This window comes from Pyrus communis, chromosome 4 (genome assembly GCF_041283825.1).
Source record: "Pyrus communis isolate YQ-2024b chromosome 4, ASM4128382v1, whole genome shotgun sequence".
Lineage (NCBI taxonomy): Eukaryota > Viridiplantae > Streptophyta > Magnoliopsida > Rosales > Rosaceae > Pyrus > Pyrus communis.
In genome coordinates, this window is record NC_142568.1 from 1144558 (window position 1) to 1166069 (window position 21512).

The 21512-nt window shown below is 35.4% G+C and overlaps 2 protein-coding genes and 1 long non-coding RNA gene across 3 annotated transcripts; 1 reads left to right on the forward strand and 2 right to left on the reverse strand.

Moving 5' to 3' along the window:
* Positions 1-5397: 5397 nt before the first annotated feature.
* On the forward strand, positions 5398-7090 carry LOC137723060 (chaperone protein dnaJ 20, chloroplastic). The gene is made up of 2 exons (XM_068462216.2): positions 5398-6143; positions 6712-7090. The coding sequence occupies exons 1-2, from the start codon at positions 5667-5669 to the stop codon at positions 6868-6870; spliced, it is 636 nt and encodes a 211-aa protein (XP_068318317.1). The 5' UTR covers positions 5398-5666; the 3' UTR covers positions 6871-7090.
* Positions 7091-8626: 1536 nt separating this feature from the next.
* Positions 8627-9839, reverse strand: LOC148697264 (uncharacterized). The gene is made up of 2 exons (XR_015961196.1): positions 9410-9839; positions 8627-8847 (listed from the first exon to the last, which is right to left on the reverse strand). It is a non-coding gene; the product is annotated as an uncharacterized LOC148697264 (long non-coding RNA).
* Positions 9840-16320: 6481 nt separating this feature from the next.
* On the reverse strand, positions 16321-19327 carry LOC137723579 (protein ECERIFERUM 26-like). The gene is made up of 2 exons (XM_068462777.2): positions 18845-19327; positions 16321-17415 (listed from the first exon to the last, which is right to left on the reverse strand). Exons 1-2 carry the CDS (start codon positions 19268-19270, stop codon positions 16525-16527), a joined length of 1317 nt encoding a protein of 438 aa, XP_068318878.1. The 5' UTR covers positions 19271-19327; the 3' UTR covers positions 16321-16524.
* Between the last annotated feature and the right edge of the window lie 2185 nt (positions 19328-21512).

Consider the following 21512-nt stretch of genomic DNA (forward strand, 5'->3'; position numbering starts at 1 on the left):
AAGGTGCCTCAGCATGAACTCCTCAGTGGGTTCTTGAAAGTATGATGTCACATCTCGCCCCGAGCCCCAACCACAACTCGGGCTCAACTCCACTGTAGCACGATATTGTCCACTTTGGGCCCTGACCACGTCCTCATGGTTTTGTTTCTGGGAACTCACATGAGAACTTCTCAGTAGGTCACCCATCCTGAGATTGCTCTTGCGCGAACTTGCTTAACTTCGGAATTCCTGCGGAACCCGAAGCTAGTGAGCTCCCAAAAGACCTCATGGTAGGTAAAGATGAGAATATACATATAAGGCTTAAAGGATCCACTCCTCTGGGTAATGTGAGATGTTACATATGACGTTGACCAATGTTTGGTAGTTTCGAGATTAGTCAAGTATGGTACAAACAAGTCTCTTCCTTTCCCCGATGTCCTTAGACGACCCTAACTTCCTTCTCTTTTTGTTAATCATCTCAATTAAAAATTAAATCAATAACAAATAACATCTCCTCAAATGTGAGATTCGTACCATCAACAAACCTAATGCTCCAGCGGGGAGTTGGGCTTTTCTTTTCCTCCTTTTTCGGTGGAGTTCTTGAAGTTAGGGTTTGATAGTTTCCAAGCCCCACCGCATAAACAGCTAGCAAACAGAAAAACTAAAACTGATAGGGTGCTTGGCCCTTGACAGACTTAACTTAAGGGTTAACCCACTTGTTTAACAAGAATCGTACGAGTCACGTCACGCTAAATTGTAATTCATTTGACAGTTGTACAAGTTTCATAAGTAGTTTATTTATCAGAGCACGGTGTTTACAAGTTTAGAAAAAAAGGAAAAACCGTCATTGTCAACATTGTTTGCCCTGATAATGATAAGCATGTATACTTAACAAGATATTTTAATTATAATTCTTTTTTTATATTTCTGCAGGGTGTTTATTTTTGAATTTGTCAAGACCTGGCGAGGATTTGTGAATCGTAACCGTTCATTATATATCGTGTGATAAAAAATCATTTTAAATATTTTTATTTAAAATTAAACACAAACAGTACCTGACAAAAACTGACTGCACAATGTACGATGAACGGACACAATTCATGAATCTCCAAGATCCTCACCAAAAAAATCCGGAGAGGATCCTATTGGTTTATTTTCTATCTCGTGGGTGATGTATGACCTTCTAAAATAGTTGCATTTATCTTTCCACCCTTCGTTAAAAACAACTGAATTAGCCAAACATAATTGTTAGACTTACTTCAACCCTTAGAATAAAACTCAAATTTTAGGTTTTAAATTTATCTCAACTTACTTCAACCTTGAGGCAAATATGGGTTTTAACCCAAAACTCATTTCTAGGACAAATTTAGCCTAGGATTCCCCTGGGTTAATGGGGGCTGGTCCATTATATATGTGTATTTTTTTAGTTTTATATTTATAAATTCATTGAATCCAACGACTAAGATATAATATGATCAAATCCAACGGTAAAAAAGAAGATCTAACTGTCCAAATTTAAATATAACGGCTAAAGTAATTAAAAAAAATTATTTTAAGTGTTTCATATTCTTTCATAGTGTTCCACGAGTTTCCTGATGTTTGTTTAATGATTTTTTTTAATATTTATCAGAATCTAAATATTTTTAGGTTAAAATGTTCATAAAATAAAACTAGGATAGTCTACATTTTTTTTTTTTCAAAATGTTACTTTAAGAAAAAAAATTATGCTAAATTCATTCTTTAATAATCTGGGTTAAAACCTAAATTTTCCATGTTAAAAATTTTAGGTTTTAACCCAAATGTTGGAGATGGTCTTAAGGTTGGTTTGGGATTGTGGTGCTTAAAACAAAGCAGCTTATTAAAAAAATCAAGTACATTAAGGGTTGGTTTGGTATTGTTGTGCTTTGAAAAAAAACTGCTTCTGCTGTGGTTGAGAATAAGCTCATTTTGCTGCTTCACATTTAAAGCTTTTTTCCACCCAAAACTGTAAAAATAAGCTGTTTTTAAATGTTTATCAAACATGTTTTTGAGCTCAGTTTTTTTTTATATACACTTTTTATAAAAACACCTTAGTACCAAACCAGTACTAAATGTGTTTGGTAAAACAAATAAAAAGTGTTTGAAAAAAAAAAATGTTGTCAGTGAAAGTAGACTATCACTCATAATGAAAAAATAAAACTAGGATAGTCTACATTATGAGTGATAGACTCTTTGAAAAAAAAAATGTTAGCACGAGAATTAACGTTAAATTATGAGTGATAGACTCTTTGAGAAAGTCTCCTTAGCATTTCTCATTATTTATAAGAATAAGTTTACTTCATAATTTTATGGTCTAAAATTATTAATATTGTAACCATTTAGTACATGATGTATGATGTGGTTAATAATAAAATGCTTTAGTGACATAAGCAGTGACTTCTCACGTATAAACAACACTAGCCTTCATGCACACGCTCACATGTGTGCATAAGGTATTTTTTGAATCACGGCATGCTACGTGCGATTTAAACGTTTTAAATGTATTTATATGTGTAAATTGACAAAAGAAAAGTCAAATATTTGAAGTAAATGAATAATCTTACTAGAAGAAACCCCTCATAAACTAATTAAAGCAACTAAATTCACATAATAAAATCAGTCTCTATAGAATGTACATTAAGAATAGAGAAAATAATATTTAATAAGTAATTGATTGAATTACATTATTGCTAGCCCATTGTGAGGCTAAGCCCATCCCCTCCTCTTTAGTGTAGATAATATTGTTTGTTAAAAAAACAATCATTTGATAACTAATTTAATCACATTATTATCCGCGTGCAAAAAACATTTTTTATAACCAGCATTACACGCCTCTTAAGATGTTTTGAACGTGTTTAAAAATAGAGAAATTGAATCACATTATTGCTAGCCTATTGTGAGGTACTATTTTTTTTTTTTTAAAGCACAAAAAAATTAATTATTAAAAAAAGCATTGTTACAATGATGAAAATGTTTCTGCCTTATTTTATGCATTATTTTGGGATGCCTTTAAATTTTTTTGTCTTGGGGGCATTTTTGTCCAAATATTTTTTGTTGAAGTTTGGTAACACCAAAAATACTATTTACCTTTTGTGTTGATTTTATATATAAGATATTATTTTGTAATATTTCCAATGTAATACTCTATCTCCAATGGTTATAATCGGACCACACACACACACAAAAAATGTCCTACTTATATGATTTAATGTATATGACTCATAAAATGACACATCTATTGAAATAACAGATACAAACCTTGCAAAAATTAATCAACATGATACACGTCTTATAAGCTGGCGACAGGAAAAATTAATTCTATGTAGAAACCCTTGCATACTTTCTCAGTTTCTCTCTCTGCAAACACCTCCTGAACCTTCTAGGTCACAAGGCAACGTTTCCTTATGGATTCCAGACAGAGGGGATGGTTTTTCCCCCTGATATCATACTTCTGTCTGCAGAATAAATTTGGCTTCTCTTTTTTATCTAATCAACTGTATTAAGACATTTGATGTATCAGATTGTGTTTTCTGTACATTAAATTTTTTTTTCTACCGTATAATAAATTTGGGCATCTCTCCTATATCCAATCAATTGTAGTATGATACTTGGTGTACCAAACCGTATTATGTGCAAACTGAAACATCTCTTCTAGTTCTGTGCCATTTATAATCAATAAATAGGAAACTTTTAAGTAAAATGCCTCAATGTAATTAAAAATAAAACTATTTAATATAAGTTATGATTTATTTTGTGAGACGAGGATACTTTATTCAATAATTATTGCCTGATCTGATGTAGATTTGTCTCTTTACGCTGCCGATGTTGTGCATCTCGGCTTTGAGAGGCTGATTTCTTCAGATCTTGCTTGCCAAGAAGTCAAATCGGTCAAGATTGATATGTAGTATCTTGGTTTTTTATTTGACCAAGTGTCGGATGGCTTTCATCGTTTCATTTTAAATGTTGTTGGAACCCTCCTCTTTGGGGTGTTGTTATATTTCAAGTCTTGTAATTTGGTCATTTTTGTTAATCAAATTGACTCTGGCTTCAGGAAAAAAAAAAAATTGTCCAAAAATTTATTGTTCTCTCTTTTTTCAACCCCATGTAAATTTGTGCGTAACGGATATTTTACTCCTTTAACGTAAGTTTCCACCTGAACTTTAAATTTTTTGACCAAAACGCTGGTGAAACGGAAAAATACATTCATGTCCAAAATTCATTGTTTTCCCTCTCTCCATGTAATTTCTAGCATATAACGAATATCATCATGTAATATAAGTTTCAACCTGACACCTATTTTAAAATTGTTGAGCAAACGTGATACACACGTTGTAAGCTAGCAACACAAGTAAATATTTTCATGCCAACAATTCATTGCTTTCTCTCTCGTCTCTGTGATTTTAGGAACCCTGTGGGAAATTTGTAAAAAGGACCCTCTTTAAGATAGTTTTAAGTTTTAAAAAAGTATGACAATGTATTGATACTAAAAAACATTCACTTAAATTAAAATAAAACCACTTAATACTACGATCAAGTGGTATTTATCTTCGCTTGTATGTGAGATGTTTTATGTTCAATTATTGCCAAAGGCGAATTTGAATCACATTATTGTTAGCCTATTATGAGACTTAGCCCACTTCCCCATCCTCTTAGCTTAGATAATATCATTTATTCAACAAAATAAAAAAAATCAAAACAAATTTTAGCACTCACTGATTGCATGTTTACAAATGTCCTTAATGATAAGTAAAAAGAGCTACAAATAATAACCTTCACTAAATAATCACAAGCAGTTTTATCTTAAAAAACCAAACATGAAAAAAAAAAAAAAAAAAAAATCAGACCTCTAACTTTAAAGTTCACTTGAATATATAACATTGTTATATTATAAAATTAAGAAACTGTCGCTTTTCAGGGTGTTATTAACTCAAAAAATCTTATTGTACTCCAAGTTCTTACGTTTAGAAAGGAAAAAAAGAAAAAACTCTTATGAAGAGTGCACAATACGATTTTAAGTGCTAACAAAAGCAATTTTTAAATATATAACATTATTACATAATGTTAAATGGCAAAAATTTAGGGGCCCCTTCAAATTTGGAGCCTTGTGCGATTGCACATTTCACTCCCCCTCAACGCCCTTTCTGTTTCTCTCTATCTCTTCCATGTGATTTTTAACGTAACGGATAATACAATTTAACGTAAACTTTCACCTGATACCCATTTTAAAATTATAAACTAAAACATGATATTGGCGAAATGTAAAAATCCTTATCCAGTAGGTATTTATTTATTACCATCAATCACCACATCACAAAAACTCTTTGAATAGGAAAAACGTATCTACTATCTATCTCTTGTATTTCTTTTATTAGGACATCTATCTCTTGTATTTCTTTTATTAGGACATTGGAGCACCGAAATGTCACATCCCAAAAACAAAACTACCAATTGCCCATTGAAACAGCAGCCCGTGGTATATTATACACACACACACACACATTACATTGTGATGTAGTCCAATATAATGTCCAATCCACTCCACAAATATTAAACATTTCCTTTCAAATTTTTTCTGAACATTCTGATTCTGATCTTCTCCAAAATCCAACATAAATACACAAAAGATAGAAGGCAAAAGACATTGCTGAAGAGAGAGAGAGAGGAGAGAGATGCAGAGCTATCGGTTAGCAATCTCAGGAACAGGAAGCGATTCCTGCTTTCACATCCCAACAACCCACACAACCATCCCTACCAACATACCCATACCCGACCCCAAACCCAGCTTCCTCTTCCCCAAATCGGTTTCCTCCTTCCGGAACCGGTCCGGGCCCCTCAGGCTCAAAGCGAAGGCCGCCATCAACGATGGGTGGGTGGCGGAGCACAAGGAGCTCACCTTCTACGAGCTTCTGGGCATACCCGAATCCGGATCCGCGACCGAAATCAAGCAGGCGTATAAGCAGCTGGCCCGGAAGTACCATCCGGACGTGTCGCCTCCGGATCTGGTGGAGGAGTATACGGAGAAGTTTATCCGGGTTCAGGAGGCTTACGAGACCTTGTCTGATTCGAGAAGGAGAGCTTTGTATGATCAAGACATGGCCAGGGGTCTTCACCTTGCCTTCTCTGCAAGACGATACCAATCCGATGAGGTATATTTTTGGGTTTTTTTTTCCTTTTAATCTTCTGATGAATTTGGTGTTAATTTAATTCGATCTTTCTTCAAATTATTGATATGGGTTTTAATTGGGGTTTTTCCAATTTCTAATCTTGGTGCTGTATTTGGTTTTTTGAGCTTTGATTCGGTGGGTTTTACCGGCCTCTGTAATTGCAAGTATTTGCTGGGATTGGTTCTGGTTTCAGAAGCCATGGTTTAATATTCTTGGCTTTCTATTTTATATCAAATCTCCGGTGTCTAGTTTAAATTCGTCTTGTGCTTTGGCAGCCTCGTTCATTTCATAACAGTTGTTTTCGATGACGGTTTTGGTTTCAGTTGTCTGAACCTTCCGTACACGTTAATCTTCATGCCTCGATGATTAACTTATTTCGAAGGTTCAGACAACCGAGAAATCCAGAAATATATATTTCTGAGGCATGAAGATTAACATATATGGTAGTATAATATCAAAGGGAAATGGCCAAGATTAGCTCTTTGATAGCCAATTGTTTTCCTATTGCGGAATGGCATTAAATTTCAATTTCGATTGTTTACAATTTCAGGGAGTGGAGGATGTTGGCAGCTGGAGGAATCGATGGCAAAGTCAGCTTTCTGAGTTGAAGAGAAGAAGCATGAACAAGGATGCTGCTACAAGAGAAGAACATATGTCATGGGGAGCTCGAATGCGCCGGCAAAGAGAAGGATCGTCCGATCAACTATAAAATAGGTCCTCCGGTGTTCTATGTATGTCTGCAGATGTATCTTCCCTACCTTCTTAGTCATGGTTGACATTGACAGAGGGAACTCAAGCTTCCATTTAGTTACCATATTTACCCTAGCCAAGCAAGGAAAGTATTTCAATATGCTAAGCAGATGGATGTAATCCCTGTCCGTGACAATCATAATTAGAGGCAAGATATAATGTACATAAGGTTTTGTTTAGACTTTGTTACCTGATTAAACATTATTGCCAACTCTGACTTAGTACCATGTGAGCTTGAATTATTCCCAATTGAAATAGTATTCAATGAAGTGGAGGAGAAGTCTTCTCATCTGAATACAAGATGAGAACATTGGAGGAATCGACCTTCAATTTTAGTCAGAGCTTTGGTCTCTCAAAAAAAAAATAATCGTGGTATTGATCCCAGGACTCGTAACAATGTGGTGGCAGAACTTCAATTCACCTTTCGCCTCTTTAAACTCTTTATTTTGAAAGGAAGTTTTAACTGTGTTAGCAAAAATGACTATTCTTCCACGTTATAACAAATTTAGAGGATACTTACGAATTTTTAATTCAGAGTAATACTAGGAAAATCAAATTTTATAAATTAAAAGATGTGGATGTTGTAAATTTAGTTTAAAATTTTGGTCTTCCATTATTTTTTAATTCAAGGACTAAAGCTTCTATTGGACCAAAGTTTAGGCATCATTGCTCTAAGTTTCAATAGCCAAGTAGGAATACGTACATGAATAGTACTTGCTGGCAACTCTTCGTGCCCGAGATGATCTTTTAAAACTCTTGATTTTTGTATAAATAATCTTCACTGTATAAAAAATTAGTTATAATTATGAAAATTATTATTGGCATTTCAAAAAATTCATTCTACATTCTAAATTTTTTATATTTGGAAAGAAAAATACATTTATAATGAGTTTAGATTGAAATTTTTAAAATGCTAATAACATTTCCCATGATTATAAGCACGAAATTATGTTATGTGAATTGCCACAATTAGTTGTTGAGTAGAAAGTAGCCAAGTACTATTCCGTATGGATAAACCTTAAAGCTGCAACTTGCCAATTTGATTAACTTTACAACTTGCCGAATAAAATAAGATGTTTAACATTATCTGGTAGAGTATGAGGTTTGGCTCTCTACGGTCACGATTTGTTGGGAAGGTGGTTGCGGGATGGGTTATTGCGGAAGGTTGTAATGTATCCACATTCGGTGTTGTTTGCTTTCATATACATCTCTTTTAATACTTGAGTTTTGTTAAAATTTCTATTGTAACCTATATTATCTTTTAACGTAAGCTCTATTTGAATTTATTTTAAAAATATTGATTAAAACGTGATACAGATCTTGTAAACTCATGACACAGAAAAATACTTTCATGTTCATAAATTTATTGTTCTTTCTATCTCTCCTCATATGATATATAACAAAACGGATATTACCCTTTAACATAAGGTTCCACTTTGACACTCATTTTAAAAGTGTTGACAATACATGGTACACATCTTGTAAGCTATGTCCAAAAATTTATTGTTTTCTAACGTAACGGATATCACCATTTACATAACCTTGGATCTGATATTTAGAAGTGTTGACAAAACTGGTACACACTTTGTAAGTTGTCAACACGGGAAAATACTTTCATGTAAAAAAATTTATGTCTTTTCTTATCTTTTTTTTTTGGGGGTAAAAAGGTAACTATAACCACAAGAACAAGCAAACATACAAACGATACAAACAAAGGTCCAAAGTACATATACAAACAAAATGGACCAGCCAAGCAAACCAAAGCAAAGCCCAACCACCAACAACATGGGCCTAAAACAGAAAAACCTAAAACAAGCCGAGAAACCCGAGAATTCGGCAGTTGCCACCGCTACAACAGTATTCCAAGATTCGCCCAATTCCACACCTCCAATCGCACGCCGACTCGTCGATCAGAGCATCCAACCCCAAGCATCACCTGGTACGCAGCCACCATAGAAGAAATCAAGCAACCAGAAGAAGAATTTCGGCTACTAGAAGAAAGAAGCCCGTAGAGGTCCATGAGTGTAACATCCCGAAATTTCTAATTCGGAAGCTAATTACTAAGATCGGCCCAAAAATTATTTCGGAAGATAATCACCAAATTCCTTTTCTTAGATAATTTTCAATAAAAAAATTATCTCAATTATTTTATTATGGCTGCATCTAATCTCTTTAGACTGCCTACCTACCCTATGAAGGGATCAAGCCTTTCGTAGTTCACAAATTCAATTTCTAAATCATTTCCGAAAATCATTCAAGTGACTAACAATCACTAACTGGGTTCAAACAAGCGAATCATACCAAATGCATATCAAATATGGTTTCAAAATATCGAAATACTCATGAAATGGTAGTGTTGGCTCACTGGCCATGTGCCATTGCACATGCCGCCGTGTATGGCGGTTTCCTGCAAACGGAAACCCCAAATTCCGACGAACCCTAAAAATTACCAAATTTTACAGGGTTGTAGAACACAACAAGGGGAAGAACTTTTATACCTGGGTAGAAGCCTAGTTCGGCCGAGAAGTGGCCGGAATACCCCTCAAACCGTCGTAAACCCCGATTTGGGTAGTTGTTGATTCGCCACCAAAATGAACTCCGCCACCTCATCCAAGGCTTGGGCCTTGCTCATAGGGTTGAGAGGAGTCTTTTGGTGGTGGTCATCGACGATGAAGCTCGTCGAAGCCACTGGAAAAAGATTAAAGCCGCCGGATGCACCCATGGGTTTGTGGCTTCGATTTGTAAATTTAGGTTTGAAACCTAGAATTCTAACACCACAGGGATGTTGGGATTGATGAGAGCTTTCCATAGACACCAGAATCACCTTGAATGGATGTCAGACGGAGGAGTTAGAGACGGGTCAAGGAATTGGGTCAGGTCGGGTTGTATAGATCCAAAAGGATCCGATGCTTCCTTACCTCCCTCTTCTCTCTCCCTTCTTCCTCTACCGATTGGTTATCCTTCCCCCTCATTTTCTCTCCTTTATCCCTCATTTTCCTTCTCTCTTCATCACAGCCACACACGTCACACTCCCATTTCTCTAGAAAATCTGGAGCCATCCAATTTAATAATGGCAAAATAACTATTTTGCCCTCAACTTCAATCGTTAATAACTCATTCGTTATAACACCGTTTCATGAATGGTTTTCACCTATACGCTCGTGGAATCGTCCTCTATCCCAATTTTGTCAAGAAATACGATAAAATATACGAGGATAAAATACGTCCTCATAAAATTAGGTTTAGTCAACGAGAGACATTTTCGTTTTTTCACTTTTTGATAAAATTTTCCACATAATCATATATTTTTAAACTTTTCAGGGTATTACATTCGACCCTCATTAATATATATATATATATATATATATATTTTATAGAAATTATGAAATATTGCAACCACAATGCAAATCATAATTTCCATTAACGGAATTCCATAATCACCATGGAAATTGCACCAAAATCACAATGCAAATCATATATGTATCTCATATATATATATATATGTGTGTGTGTGTGTGTGTGTGTGTGTGTGTATATATTACATGAATGTCACTTATTCACAAAAATTATAAAATAATGCAACCACAATGCATATCATAATTCACATAAATGCCTCACTTATGAATAATGCAATATCAATGCAAATCATAATTCTCATAGAACTTTGTTCACAAACTTTATGAAATAATGCATTCGCATTGCATGTCATATTTTACAACAATAAGAATTCAAGAATATTCCACACACGTCAGTGATTCGCAATATACATGCATTTCACATAAATGCCTCATTATTCATAGGAATTATTAAATAATGCAATCTCAATGCTAATCATAATTCACACCAACATGAACTCGAGAATATTGCATATTGTAAAGCAGGATCATTCGCTCTAATACCAATTTGTAACGTCCCAAAATTTCTAATTCGGAAGCTAATTACTAAGATAGGCCTAAAAATGATTTTGGAAGATAATCACCAAATTCCTTTTCTTAGATAATTTTCAATAAAAATTTATCTCAGTTATTTTATTATGGCTGCATCTAACCTCGTTAGACTGCCTACGTACCCTTCAAAAGGATCAAGCCATTCATAATTCACAAATTCAATTTCTAAATCATTTCCGAAAATCATTCAAGTGACTAACAATCACTAACTAGGGTCAAACAAGTGAATCATACCAAATGCATACCAAATATGGTTTAAGAATATCGAAATACACATAAAATGGTAGTGTCGGCTCACTGGCCACGTGGAACATCCCACATCGCCTAGGGGAGTGGATCATGTAAACCTTATATGTATATTCTCATCTCTACCTAGTACGAGGCTTTTTGGGAGCTCACTGGCTTTGGAGTTCATCAGAACTCAGAAGTTAAGCGAGTTCGAGCGAGAGCAATCCCAGGATGGGTGACCCACTAGGAAGTTCTTGTGTGAGTTCCCAGAAACAAAATCGTGAGGGCATGGTCGGGGCCCAAAGCGGACAATATCGTGTTACCGTGGAGTCAAGCTTGGGATGTGGTGGGGGCCCGGGCTGGGATGTGAAACCACGTGCCGTCGCACACGCCGCTGCGCATGGCGGTTTCTGGCGAACGAAAACCACAAATTCCGACGAACTCTAAAAATTACCAAATTTTACAAGGTTGTAGAACACAACAAGGGGAAAAACTTTTATACCTGGGCTGAAGCCTAGTTCGGCCGGGATGTGGCCGGAATACCCCTCGAACCGCCGTAAACCCCGATTTGGATAATTGTTGATTCGCCACCAAAACAAACTCCGCCACCTCATCCAAGACTTGGAACTTGCTCCTGGGGTTAAGAGGAGTCTTTTGGTGGTGGTCATCGATGGTTAAGCTCGTCGAAGTCATTGGAAAAAGATTAAAGCTGCCGAATGCACCCGAGGGTTTGTGGCTTCGATTTGTGAATTTGGGTTTCAAACCAAGAATTCTAACACCACAAGGATATTGGACTTGATGAGAGCTTTCCATAGACATCGGAATCACCTCGAACGGATGTCAGATGGAGGAGTTAGGGACGGGTCAAGGAACCGGGTCGGGTCGGGTTGTACATATCCAAAAGGATCCGGTGCTCCTTCACCTCCCTCATTTCTCTCCCTTCTTCCTCTGCCGATTGGTAATCTTTCCCCCTCATTTTCTCTCCCGTATCCCTCATTTCCCTTCTCTCTTCATCACAGCCACACACGTGGCACTCCCATTTCTCTAGAAAATCTGGAGCCATCCAATTTAATGGCAAAATAACTATTTTGCCCTCAACTTCAATCGTTAAGAACTCATTCGTTATAGCACCGTTTTACGAATGGTTTTCACCTACACGCTCATGGAATCGTCCTCTATCCCAATTTTGTCAAGAAATACAATAAAATATACGAGGATAAAATACGTCCTCATAAAATAAGGTTTAGTCAACGAGAGACATTTTCGTCGTTTCACTTTTTGATAAAATTTTCCTTATAATCATGTATTTTAAAATTTTTCAGGGTATTACAACAAGCAACACTTCCAGAAAAGGCAGACAACGAGAAAGTGGTGGAGTTGGGAACACCCGAGCCTGTGCAAGCACCGAAACTCTACACACCATCGCAGTGAAGCAAAATGACTGCAAATTGGAGTAAGGATGAACGAGGAGGAGGGACGCCAGTAGGATAAGAAGAAAAGGGCAAAACAAAATAGAAAGCAGGGGAAAAACGATGCCGAAGGTAGGAAGAAGATACAAAGAAAGGAAGGAGAAAATGGCTAACCAACCCTAGCCAAAGCTAGGGTCGGCGCCCCCCCCCCCCCCCCCCCCCCGGGGGGATCTGCACAAAATTGAAACCTCAGACAAAACTGAGAAAAACGCTCAAGCAGAGAGAAAGGCTTTCACAAAGGAGAGAATCTAACCTGGGTTTAATTAGTGGGCGTTTCTCTCTCTATCTCTCTACATGTGCAAGTGCAACGGGTATCAACCTTTAATGCACGCTCCAATCCGCTCCACAAATGTGTGTACAAGTGCAACGGGTATCAACCTTTAATGCACGCTCCAATCCGCTCCACAAATGTGTGTGTCTATATATATAAGCTTCATTCCTGCCTCTGACCTTCTCATTTCATTTTCTTTCTATATTTTTTTTCTGAAACATTCTTGATTCTGATTTTCTCCAAAATCCAAAATAAAAACAAGAAAAAAAAAAAAAGAAAAAAAAAAGCAAACACATTGCTAACCAGATGGATGATTAAGACTCTGTTGCTTAAATGAACATGGTTGCTAATTTGACTTAGTAACATGTGAGTTGTGACAAATATTAGAAACATAGAATAAAATTGCTTTAATCATTGTTCTGAAATGCAGGGGAAACCCAAGTGTTGCCTTATTAACATAAAGTTTAAAGACTTTGAGTTTTGAATTAAATAATAGTACTGGCACTCCCGTTTACTTATTTTTCTCTAAAGTGGTTAGATGTGAGGGGCATGTTGAATAAAGCAAAAAGTTTTATATTAGTTATCTCATAAAACAAATCACAACTGATATCAAATTGTCCAACTTTTAATTGCAATGAGAGGCCCTTTGCATAAAAACCTAACACCTATTAATTGCACAGATGCTTAAGTGCAGAAATATTGATGCCATTATTAGTGGACCGTACCCCGTCTCTCTGAAACTTTTTAACATTTTACCCAAATGAAAAGAAAAAATGGCTTTAAGGTCTGGCTCTGGTCGTACCAAACTAGAGAGAAATATATTGTGAAATCCGAAAAATTATATTCATATATTTTATTTTTCAAACTATAGGATTTGTATTTGATAAGAATGGAAACGTTTGCGTCACATACAACTTACAAGAACAACATTCAGAAGCCGAGTAGGCTCATACATACAGATACAGATAACCTTAAAGCTGCAAACTGACGATTTGAGTAATATATTTACATTCATATCTTAGTTGATTTGAGTAACTTGACTAAGATGTGTGACACTATTTGGTACAACTCAAGCTTTGGCCCTACGGTCTTGAATTTTAAAGAAGGAGATGCCGGGATCGGTCATTGAAGAAGGTTATATTCATATTCATAGTCATGTTTGCTTTCATATCGATATCTTTTGCAATATGAATTGAATTTAGGGTAATGGATTCACTCTTTAAAGTAAGCTTCCACTTGACACTCATTTATAAGTGTTGATCAAAGCGTAATTCATTACCTTGTTTGGTGTCAATATGAAAAAACAAAAAACAAACAAACAAACTTAATACTAATTTGTTTTTTTCACTTTTTATTCTTAATATATGAGATCAATTATAAAGAAGAAAGGAAAGGCGAACTGTTGGAAAGAAGGAAAGAAATATAGAAGAATAAAAACGAAAATTTTAAAGTCAAAACAAACTTGAGATAGTTTTTTATTTTTTTAAATTTAGTTTTCTTGTGCATCATTCTTGCACCATGTAATTTCTCCATATTTCAAGCACAAAACTAAAAAATAAATGCTTATCAAACATGCTCATAACATATTTAGTGTCGTCATATAACTTGTATTTATTTTTATTTTAAGAAAGATAATAGATTAATTAAGTCAAGCTACACATAAGGCTTGGTCTACCAAATTAGTCTTACTCTCTAAATCCGCATAAGATGATGAGAAAGAACCAAGATCCCAGGAAATAAGTCATCAACTACAAAGTATGATACTTCTTTCCCACTCGAAGTGATTAGAAAATGGCTAACTCTCCGGTAAACCGACCCCCTATCCCCAGGACAACACAGTGACGATGGGATCCACTGTCATCCTAGTTGGAAATCAGAATGCCCTCTCACCTCAAATTTTCAAAAACAAGTAGTGGATAGAGCAGTGACTCGTTAATTGTATTCTTCCAAATCTCCATTGATAGAGTCTTTTGTTTCAAGTTGATTTCCAACTCGTCCAGAATAATAAAAAGAACAATCTAGCTAATTTATTTCTTCGTATATTTAGGGCTTATTTGGCCATGCAGGTTGCTATCCTCCTCATCACTGTCAGTGAGTCACCTTGGTTTTAGACCTTTCGAACCCAACCGCAAAGTGACCTCTCTCATAACTCAGAAAATGATAGAAATTGAATTATTTGAAGGGTGTACCGAGGTGGGTATATATTCGATCGCATATTTTAATTTTCTTTTGTTTTTTGGTTGATTGATGGAAGCATTTTTTTTCTGACTCTTTTATTTATATTAATACCACCATCGACATATAACACATCAGAATTTGAATCTAGATCCTCTCTGGATCCTTAAAAACTGAGTTTAAGGTTCAAATGATCCGGACCGTTGAAATTTGATCAAAAGACTACAAACAGGGAGCCCCTCTAAAAGTTATAATAATTGTAGTCGTTAGATCAAATTTCAACAATCTGTCAGATGTGGAGCTTTATCATAAAAACCTCGGTATTAGTTGGAGTGGAGTTAGGATATTTAAATTCTTCTTTTCTTAATGATATGTGGGATATTTCAACAGATCACTACTTAGTTTAGTTTATTTTTGGTTTACGGTTGTAATGTAGAGAAAGGGCTTTAGTTAATTGGATATGAAAGCGAGTTTAATCAATTTCAATTTTACGTACTTTTTAAAATAAATTTAGGTGATTCCTATAATATAGATAATATGAATGGACCGTATAGTTGTCACACTGCTTATGGTTCAATCAATTTACTCATCTTAAAATTACAACGAAGAGAGGTGCGTCACGTGTAAAAAAAGTGTGCATAAATTAATCCTCAAATTATATCTTAGGTCCATCACATATCATCTCATCGTGTACCCATTTTATAAATTCAAACTTGCTAGGTCAACAGGCAATTCATCACTGTTGTAGAGACGTCGACAGAGAATAGTGATGCTCATCTCTAGCTGCTTTTGCTTATGCTGAAGAGTGTATGTCTTCATTTCATTCTATTTATTTATTTATTAGGAGGGTCCTCTAGGGCTCAGGAATTGTAATTTGAAGGTGTGTTTGTGTCTAGGTTTTCGATTGGTAAAGTTGTACAGTTTGATGATCACAAAGCATAAAATTAACAAAGTACTTTTAGGGAAGTGATCCTTTACCACAATGGTGGAATTGAACTCTTGCATGCCAGCGTGAGTTCTAATCTCATCAGTGGCTAATCTAAAAAGACTATTGGGATACTTTCTAAGGTAGGTAGGACATAATTTTCATGTCACATTATTCCTCAGTTATAATTTAATGATGGTCTCAAAGCTTTAATAAAAAGTACGTAATACGTGAGAGATTATCATCTCGAAATAGTTATCACGTTGTACATTATATTATAAGTAAACAACATGGTTGATATTTTTCACTTATAAAATATATTAATAAAAAAAAACACACGTTACAATATAAGTGAGATGAAAACACAATGCCACAGTGTTCGGAATAAAAAAAATTGCCCAAATGAAGATTCATTGAAAATAAACAACAGGAACCCTAGAGCTCAATTATTTTTCTTACATATTTTCTCAACTTTTTAAGCGGTTGACTAATCTGATTCAAACCCTCAAACATATGGCAAGCCCTAGAGTTCAATTATTTGCACACCAAACCCTAACTACCGCCCATGCGAAACCCTAACTACCACCCATGCCCTAACTCATTCGAGCTCATTACCAAACAGCAGATCATTTTTCCTCAACTCAGATTTGACCCCAAACACTTCTTTCTCTGGCAGAATAACACTCACCACTCTTCCTCCATCACCAAACTCTTTAGCCCCAGCAGGCAGCAACAAAACAGCTCCTTCATCACCAACACCTTGTATGTTATAATGCACGCAAACCGGCTTATGTCCCTTCACTTCCAACCCATAAAAATCGACATCTTCCCAGTTCACAAACGTCAAGTTGGCTCCATACACAACAAAATCAGCTACTCCATTCTCATTCTCCATGGCCTCTTCGATTCGTGTTTTCTCGTTCTCGCCGGCTTGCTTGGCTAGCAAGTTTACTAGTTCTTTCGGATCCATATCCGAAACCCTAAAATCTGCCTCAACTGTGCTTATAGTCTGACTGTTGCTGTATTCACCTTTTGTTCTCTTATTTGTGTCGTTTTTGCAAATTGTCACCAATTTCGGTTGTGGCCCTTCTCTAACTGTGGCTATGCATTTCCAAATTAGGGCACAAATAAGTTCAAAAATTGGAATTTGGTCACTTTGAATTGGACCTAATATCTTGACTTGCAAGTTGTTTAGCTGCGTGGCAGTTACAGGGAACGAGAATGTTTCCATCTTGCATTTATTGGGACTTATCCAATAGTCACCAACCGAGTCCACGTGTCTGATGGAGAGTGGTGGTGGTGATGGATTTTTTGCAAGTTTTTGTTGAACAGTTGTGTTCGGTTTTGCATAATTTGGTAGCCTGCTGGGCTCCAGGCCAGACATGACTTGCCCTAAGCCGTTGATGAAATCTGATGCTGCAAATGCATCTCCGAGGACATGAGACCAGCTGAGGCCTATTGACATTCCTCCACATTTGAAATAAGTAACCTGCAGAAAATAAAGCATTATACCTAAAAATATTGTTTTAAAAATTTTCACCTAGCGCTACTCAGGCTCTAGACGACTGGTCACCGTCCTGATTAATTCCTAAGCGTTTGAATATCAAGAAAAGACGGCTAGACTTGCTTAGGCGTCCGCCTAGCCTGCCTAAGCACCTGCCTAAACTGCTTAGACCCGCTTAGGCACCCACTTAGATTGGGACTCTCACCTAAATAAGAAATCGATCACTTTCATTTTGCATTTTATTTTTTTCAATAAAATATAAGAGACTTGTTGAATAACTGGTCATACACTCATTATAGCTTGTTCCTCGTATTTTTAATATGTTTTAATACTTTATAATCTATATATTATTTTATTGTAATTTATGTATCCTAATACAATTATGTATTTTTTAAATATAAAAGATAGTTATTTATATGATATATGATAAAACTGACTTGCCTAGATCCCACTTAACTGCCTAGATGCTAGATCCAACTCCCCGCCCGGCTAACGCCCTTTCAAACCTTGCCAAAAAATACCCAAAGGTTGGTTTGTCCTTTAGCTTTTAAGATGTTGCATGCCAAGTCATCATAAGGCAATCAGTCAAACTTAATGCCCAATATTAATGACCATTAGATTGGGAACATTAGCGTCTCTTAGAACTTGCCTAAAAATATCAAAAGGTTGGGTGGTACTTTAGCTTTTAAGAGTGTTGTATGCCAAGTCATCTTAAGCTAATCAATCAAATTTAATGCCCAATATTAATGACCATTAGATTGGGAATATCTTTTAGAACTTGCCTAAAAATACCTAAAGGTTGGGTGGTCCTTTAGCTTTTCAGAGTATGCATGTTGTCATAAGTACTATAGTATGGTATTGTTCTTCTTTATTAATAAATGAAAAATTTTAGGTTCGAATCTCGTGAATGACGAATTTGATACCAAATTAAGTTGTTCATCGTGTGGGTTAAAAAAAAAAAAAAAGTATGCATATTGTATGGCAAGTCATCTTAAACGAATCAATCAAATTTAATGCCCAATATTAATGACTATTAGATTGGGAACATGACCAGTTCGTCCAGCTTGTCTTTTGGTTTTTTACTTGGTTAGAAGAGATTCTAGATTTGATCATGCAACATTAATATAAATTTGTAATGTTAAGTTATAACTCATTATGTCTTGTCCTTCAGGTTAAACGGCCGAAGATTTTTTCTTTTTTTTTTTCCGCAACATTTTTTCGCAAAATTTGTAAGGAGTTTGATGTTAAGCTAAAAATAGCACGAATAATAAAACTAATCTACTCTCAAATACTTCAATCACAATAATCATATAGAAAAAGGGAAGTAACTTTTTTTTCTCAACTTGTAACAAATTACTGCCAACTTTTTAAGGTCTGGATATTCTTTGATTTAAAAAATAAATAAAAATTTTACCTGGAAGAGAACAACTGGAGAGAAGAATAGTTCAGGGCCAATGATTTGGTTAGAAGCAAGCAGCTTCTGAAGAGAGCAGTCCAACCCTAGCCATTCATCGATGGTTTTATCACACTGCGCTTCAATATACCTCGCACCGCAATCGTTACACTTCAGATAGGGCCGGCCGGATTCGGATCTCCGAAACCGGCCGCATGTCTGGTAGCTGACACATAACCATGTGAACATAGCTTCCTTTATGCGGTTAGTCGTCAGGCCTTGAGCCGCCTGGCTATCAAAGAAGTAGACTCCTCTAAGGTAGTGAAGCTTCATAGCCAAGTCCATGCCACTCGGGTTATGAACCACGTCCGAACCGGTAACCCTGGCTGGCCCGACCGATGAAAGCTTGATGCCATAGACCAAGTTTTCTTGACTGGCTAAGACCATGGTGGAGAAATGAGAGGGTGTTTGAGTGTTTAGGTTGGTGCCTAAGATTATGGTGTAGTTTGTAAATATATATGTGAAGGTGAGCAGTTGAGAAAATTACTTGACCTCTATTGCAGGTGAAACGTCAATTCAGAAGAACAGCTAAGCGGCCTTCATTAAATTTCATCGGCCCAAACCTAGAAATAGAGCAAAAATAGTTGCATTTTCGTGTAATAAAAATGTTATATTTAAAAAGAAAACTAATAAAAAGGATTTGAAAACTTTGAACTTTAATGATAAAAACAAAATAAAAGGTAAAGTGAATAGTACCAGGATTGACTTTTTACTGTAAAAATATGATTTTTCGTTAAAGTGAAGTGAACTTTTCGTTAAAAATCTCATATTTAAAGGGTAATGCTTCTTATTCCATTATCAAGTCCTTGTTCTAAGTTATGATCGCAAACCTCTAATATCATTGTACAAAAAGAACACTATTTGGTTGCTACAAGTTCAGCAAGTAGTGGCTCTTGCTTCTATCCAATTATAAATAAACACGTATCCAGTCTGTGTTTACAATTTCAATTATTTTAGACACGTGTTCATTTGTGATTGAGTAGAAGCAGGAGCTGCTGTTGAATAGCCAAGTAGTGTTCTAAAATGAACTTGTTCCATTTTGAATATTTTCTTAATAAAAAAAAAAGATCAGTATTATTTAATTTAAACATTGTTAGCGTAATGCAATCACATTAAAGTCTAATATCTTACATTTGTAGTATAATATGATGTTTACAAGATAAAATCCATTGTTTTTTTTATGATTTTTTTTAATCCAAAATGGTCTTTAAAATTGGCATAAGTCCTCACTTTGGTTCCTAACAGTCAAAATCGATAGACGTCGTCCTTGAGTTTGTCCATTATATGAAAAATCTGACAATATCCTCATTAAGTAGAGGGGTTGGTTTGACAAAACTACTCTTGAAAAGGTTGTCACATAGTTGTTCACGTGACAATTTGACGAGAATATTGATAATTTTTTCGCAGAATGATCAAAATAATTTACAGTGGACAAATATAGGAACTACTTCTATCAATTTTCATTGTCAGTGACTAAAATGGTGAGTTATATTAATCTCAATGACCATTTTAGATAAAAGAAAAAATAAATTAAAACTAGGAGCATGTTTAATAATTATTTAGTGTTTTTTTTAAGGCTTATTGTTTGGAATGCCTTGTGAACTAATTTACAACCGTTACTTTACATTCTGAAACTATATATTCTTTTTGGACTAGAATTTTCTTCCCTCATTTTTCCATTCCCTTCCATCATCTCCTCTCACATTCTCTATTTTATCTTTCTCTTTCTATAAAAAAAATTAATATAAAATATTGACGTGATTTAACCATGACCGTTCAAATAGGAAGAGAGGAAATGAAAAGGAAAAAAAAAAAAGGAGAAAATCCTATTCCATTCTTTTTACCTCACTAACGCCTAAACCTGCAACCATTTCTACTTTTCCTCCCTTCCATAACTCTTAATGAGGGACAAAATGACTTGTTTACTCTTAGAAGTTTTTCACGTAGACAACACTTGACTAAGATGGAAGAAAGTTTGATGGACAATTCGAAAATCTAACAGTATAAGAAACTTAGCCAACTATATAAGCTCAGTGAGGTATTAGATAAAATATAAATATACTGTCAATGCCTTGCAAGTTCTAAGGAAAATTGGCGAATATTACCTCTAATTAAAAAAAATTAAAAAAATTAAAAAATCAGTTGGATAGGAAACAAGCATATGCATGATTCCTCATGTTATTTTTATCACCTAAATATACAATAATTTGTACCATATGATATGGCTCATGATCTGACTCCCCACGTGAATTAAAAATAAATCCTTAATAAAAAAAAAAAATTTGAAATTAATCTGACCCCGATTTTTTCTTCTTATGTTTCTCCCATTCCTGCCTCCTCCTCCCTCTTCCGTCGCAGTCATGAGTCATGGCACCTAATTGCTTCTCAACGCTCCAGTGATTTTTCAGGGAATTTAAGGAAATTCATTAGGGTCACTTTATTCAACTGCATCTTTTTTGAAATTATTTATTTATTTATTTGTGAAATGAAAGCGTTGTATTCTGGTGGTCGATTGATTATGTGACTTACTAATCCAAGTCTCCACCCTCGGAAAGGGATCCTTTCCGGATACCTTCCATCTGAGTCTCATAACCCATAAATCCAGACCGTTGAAATTTATATAACGGCT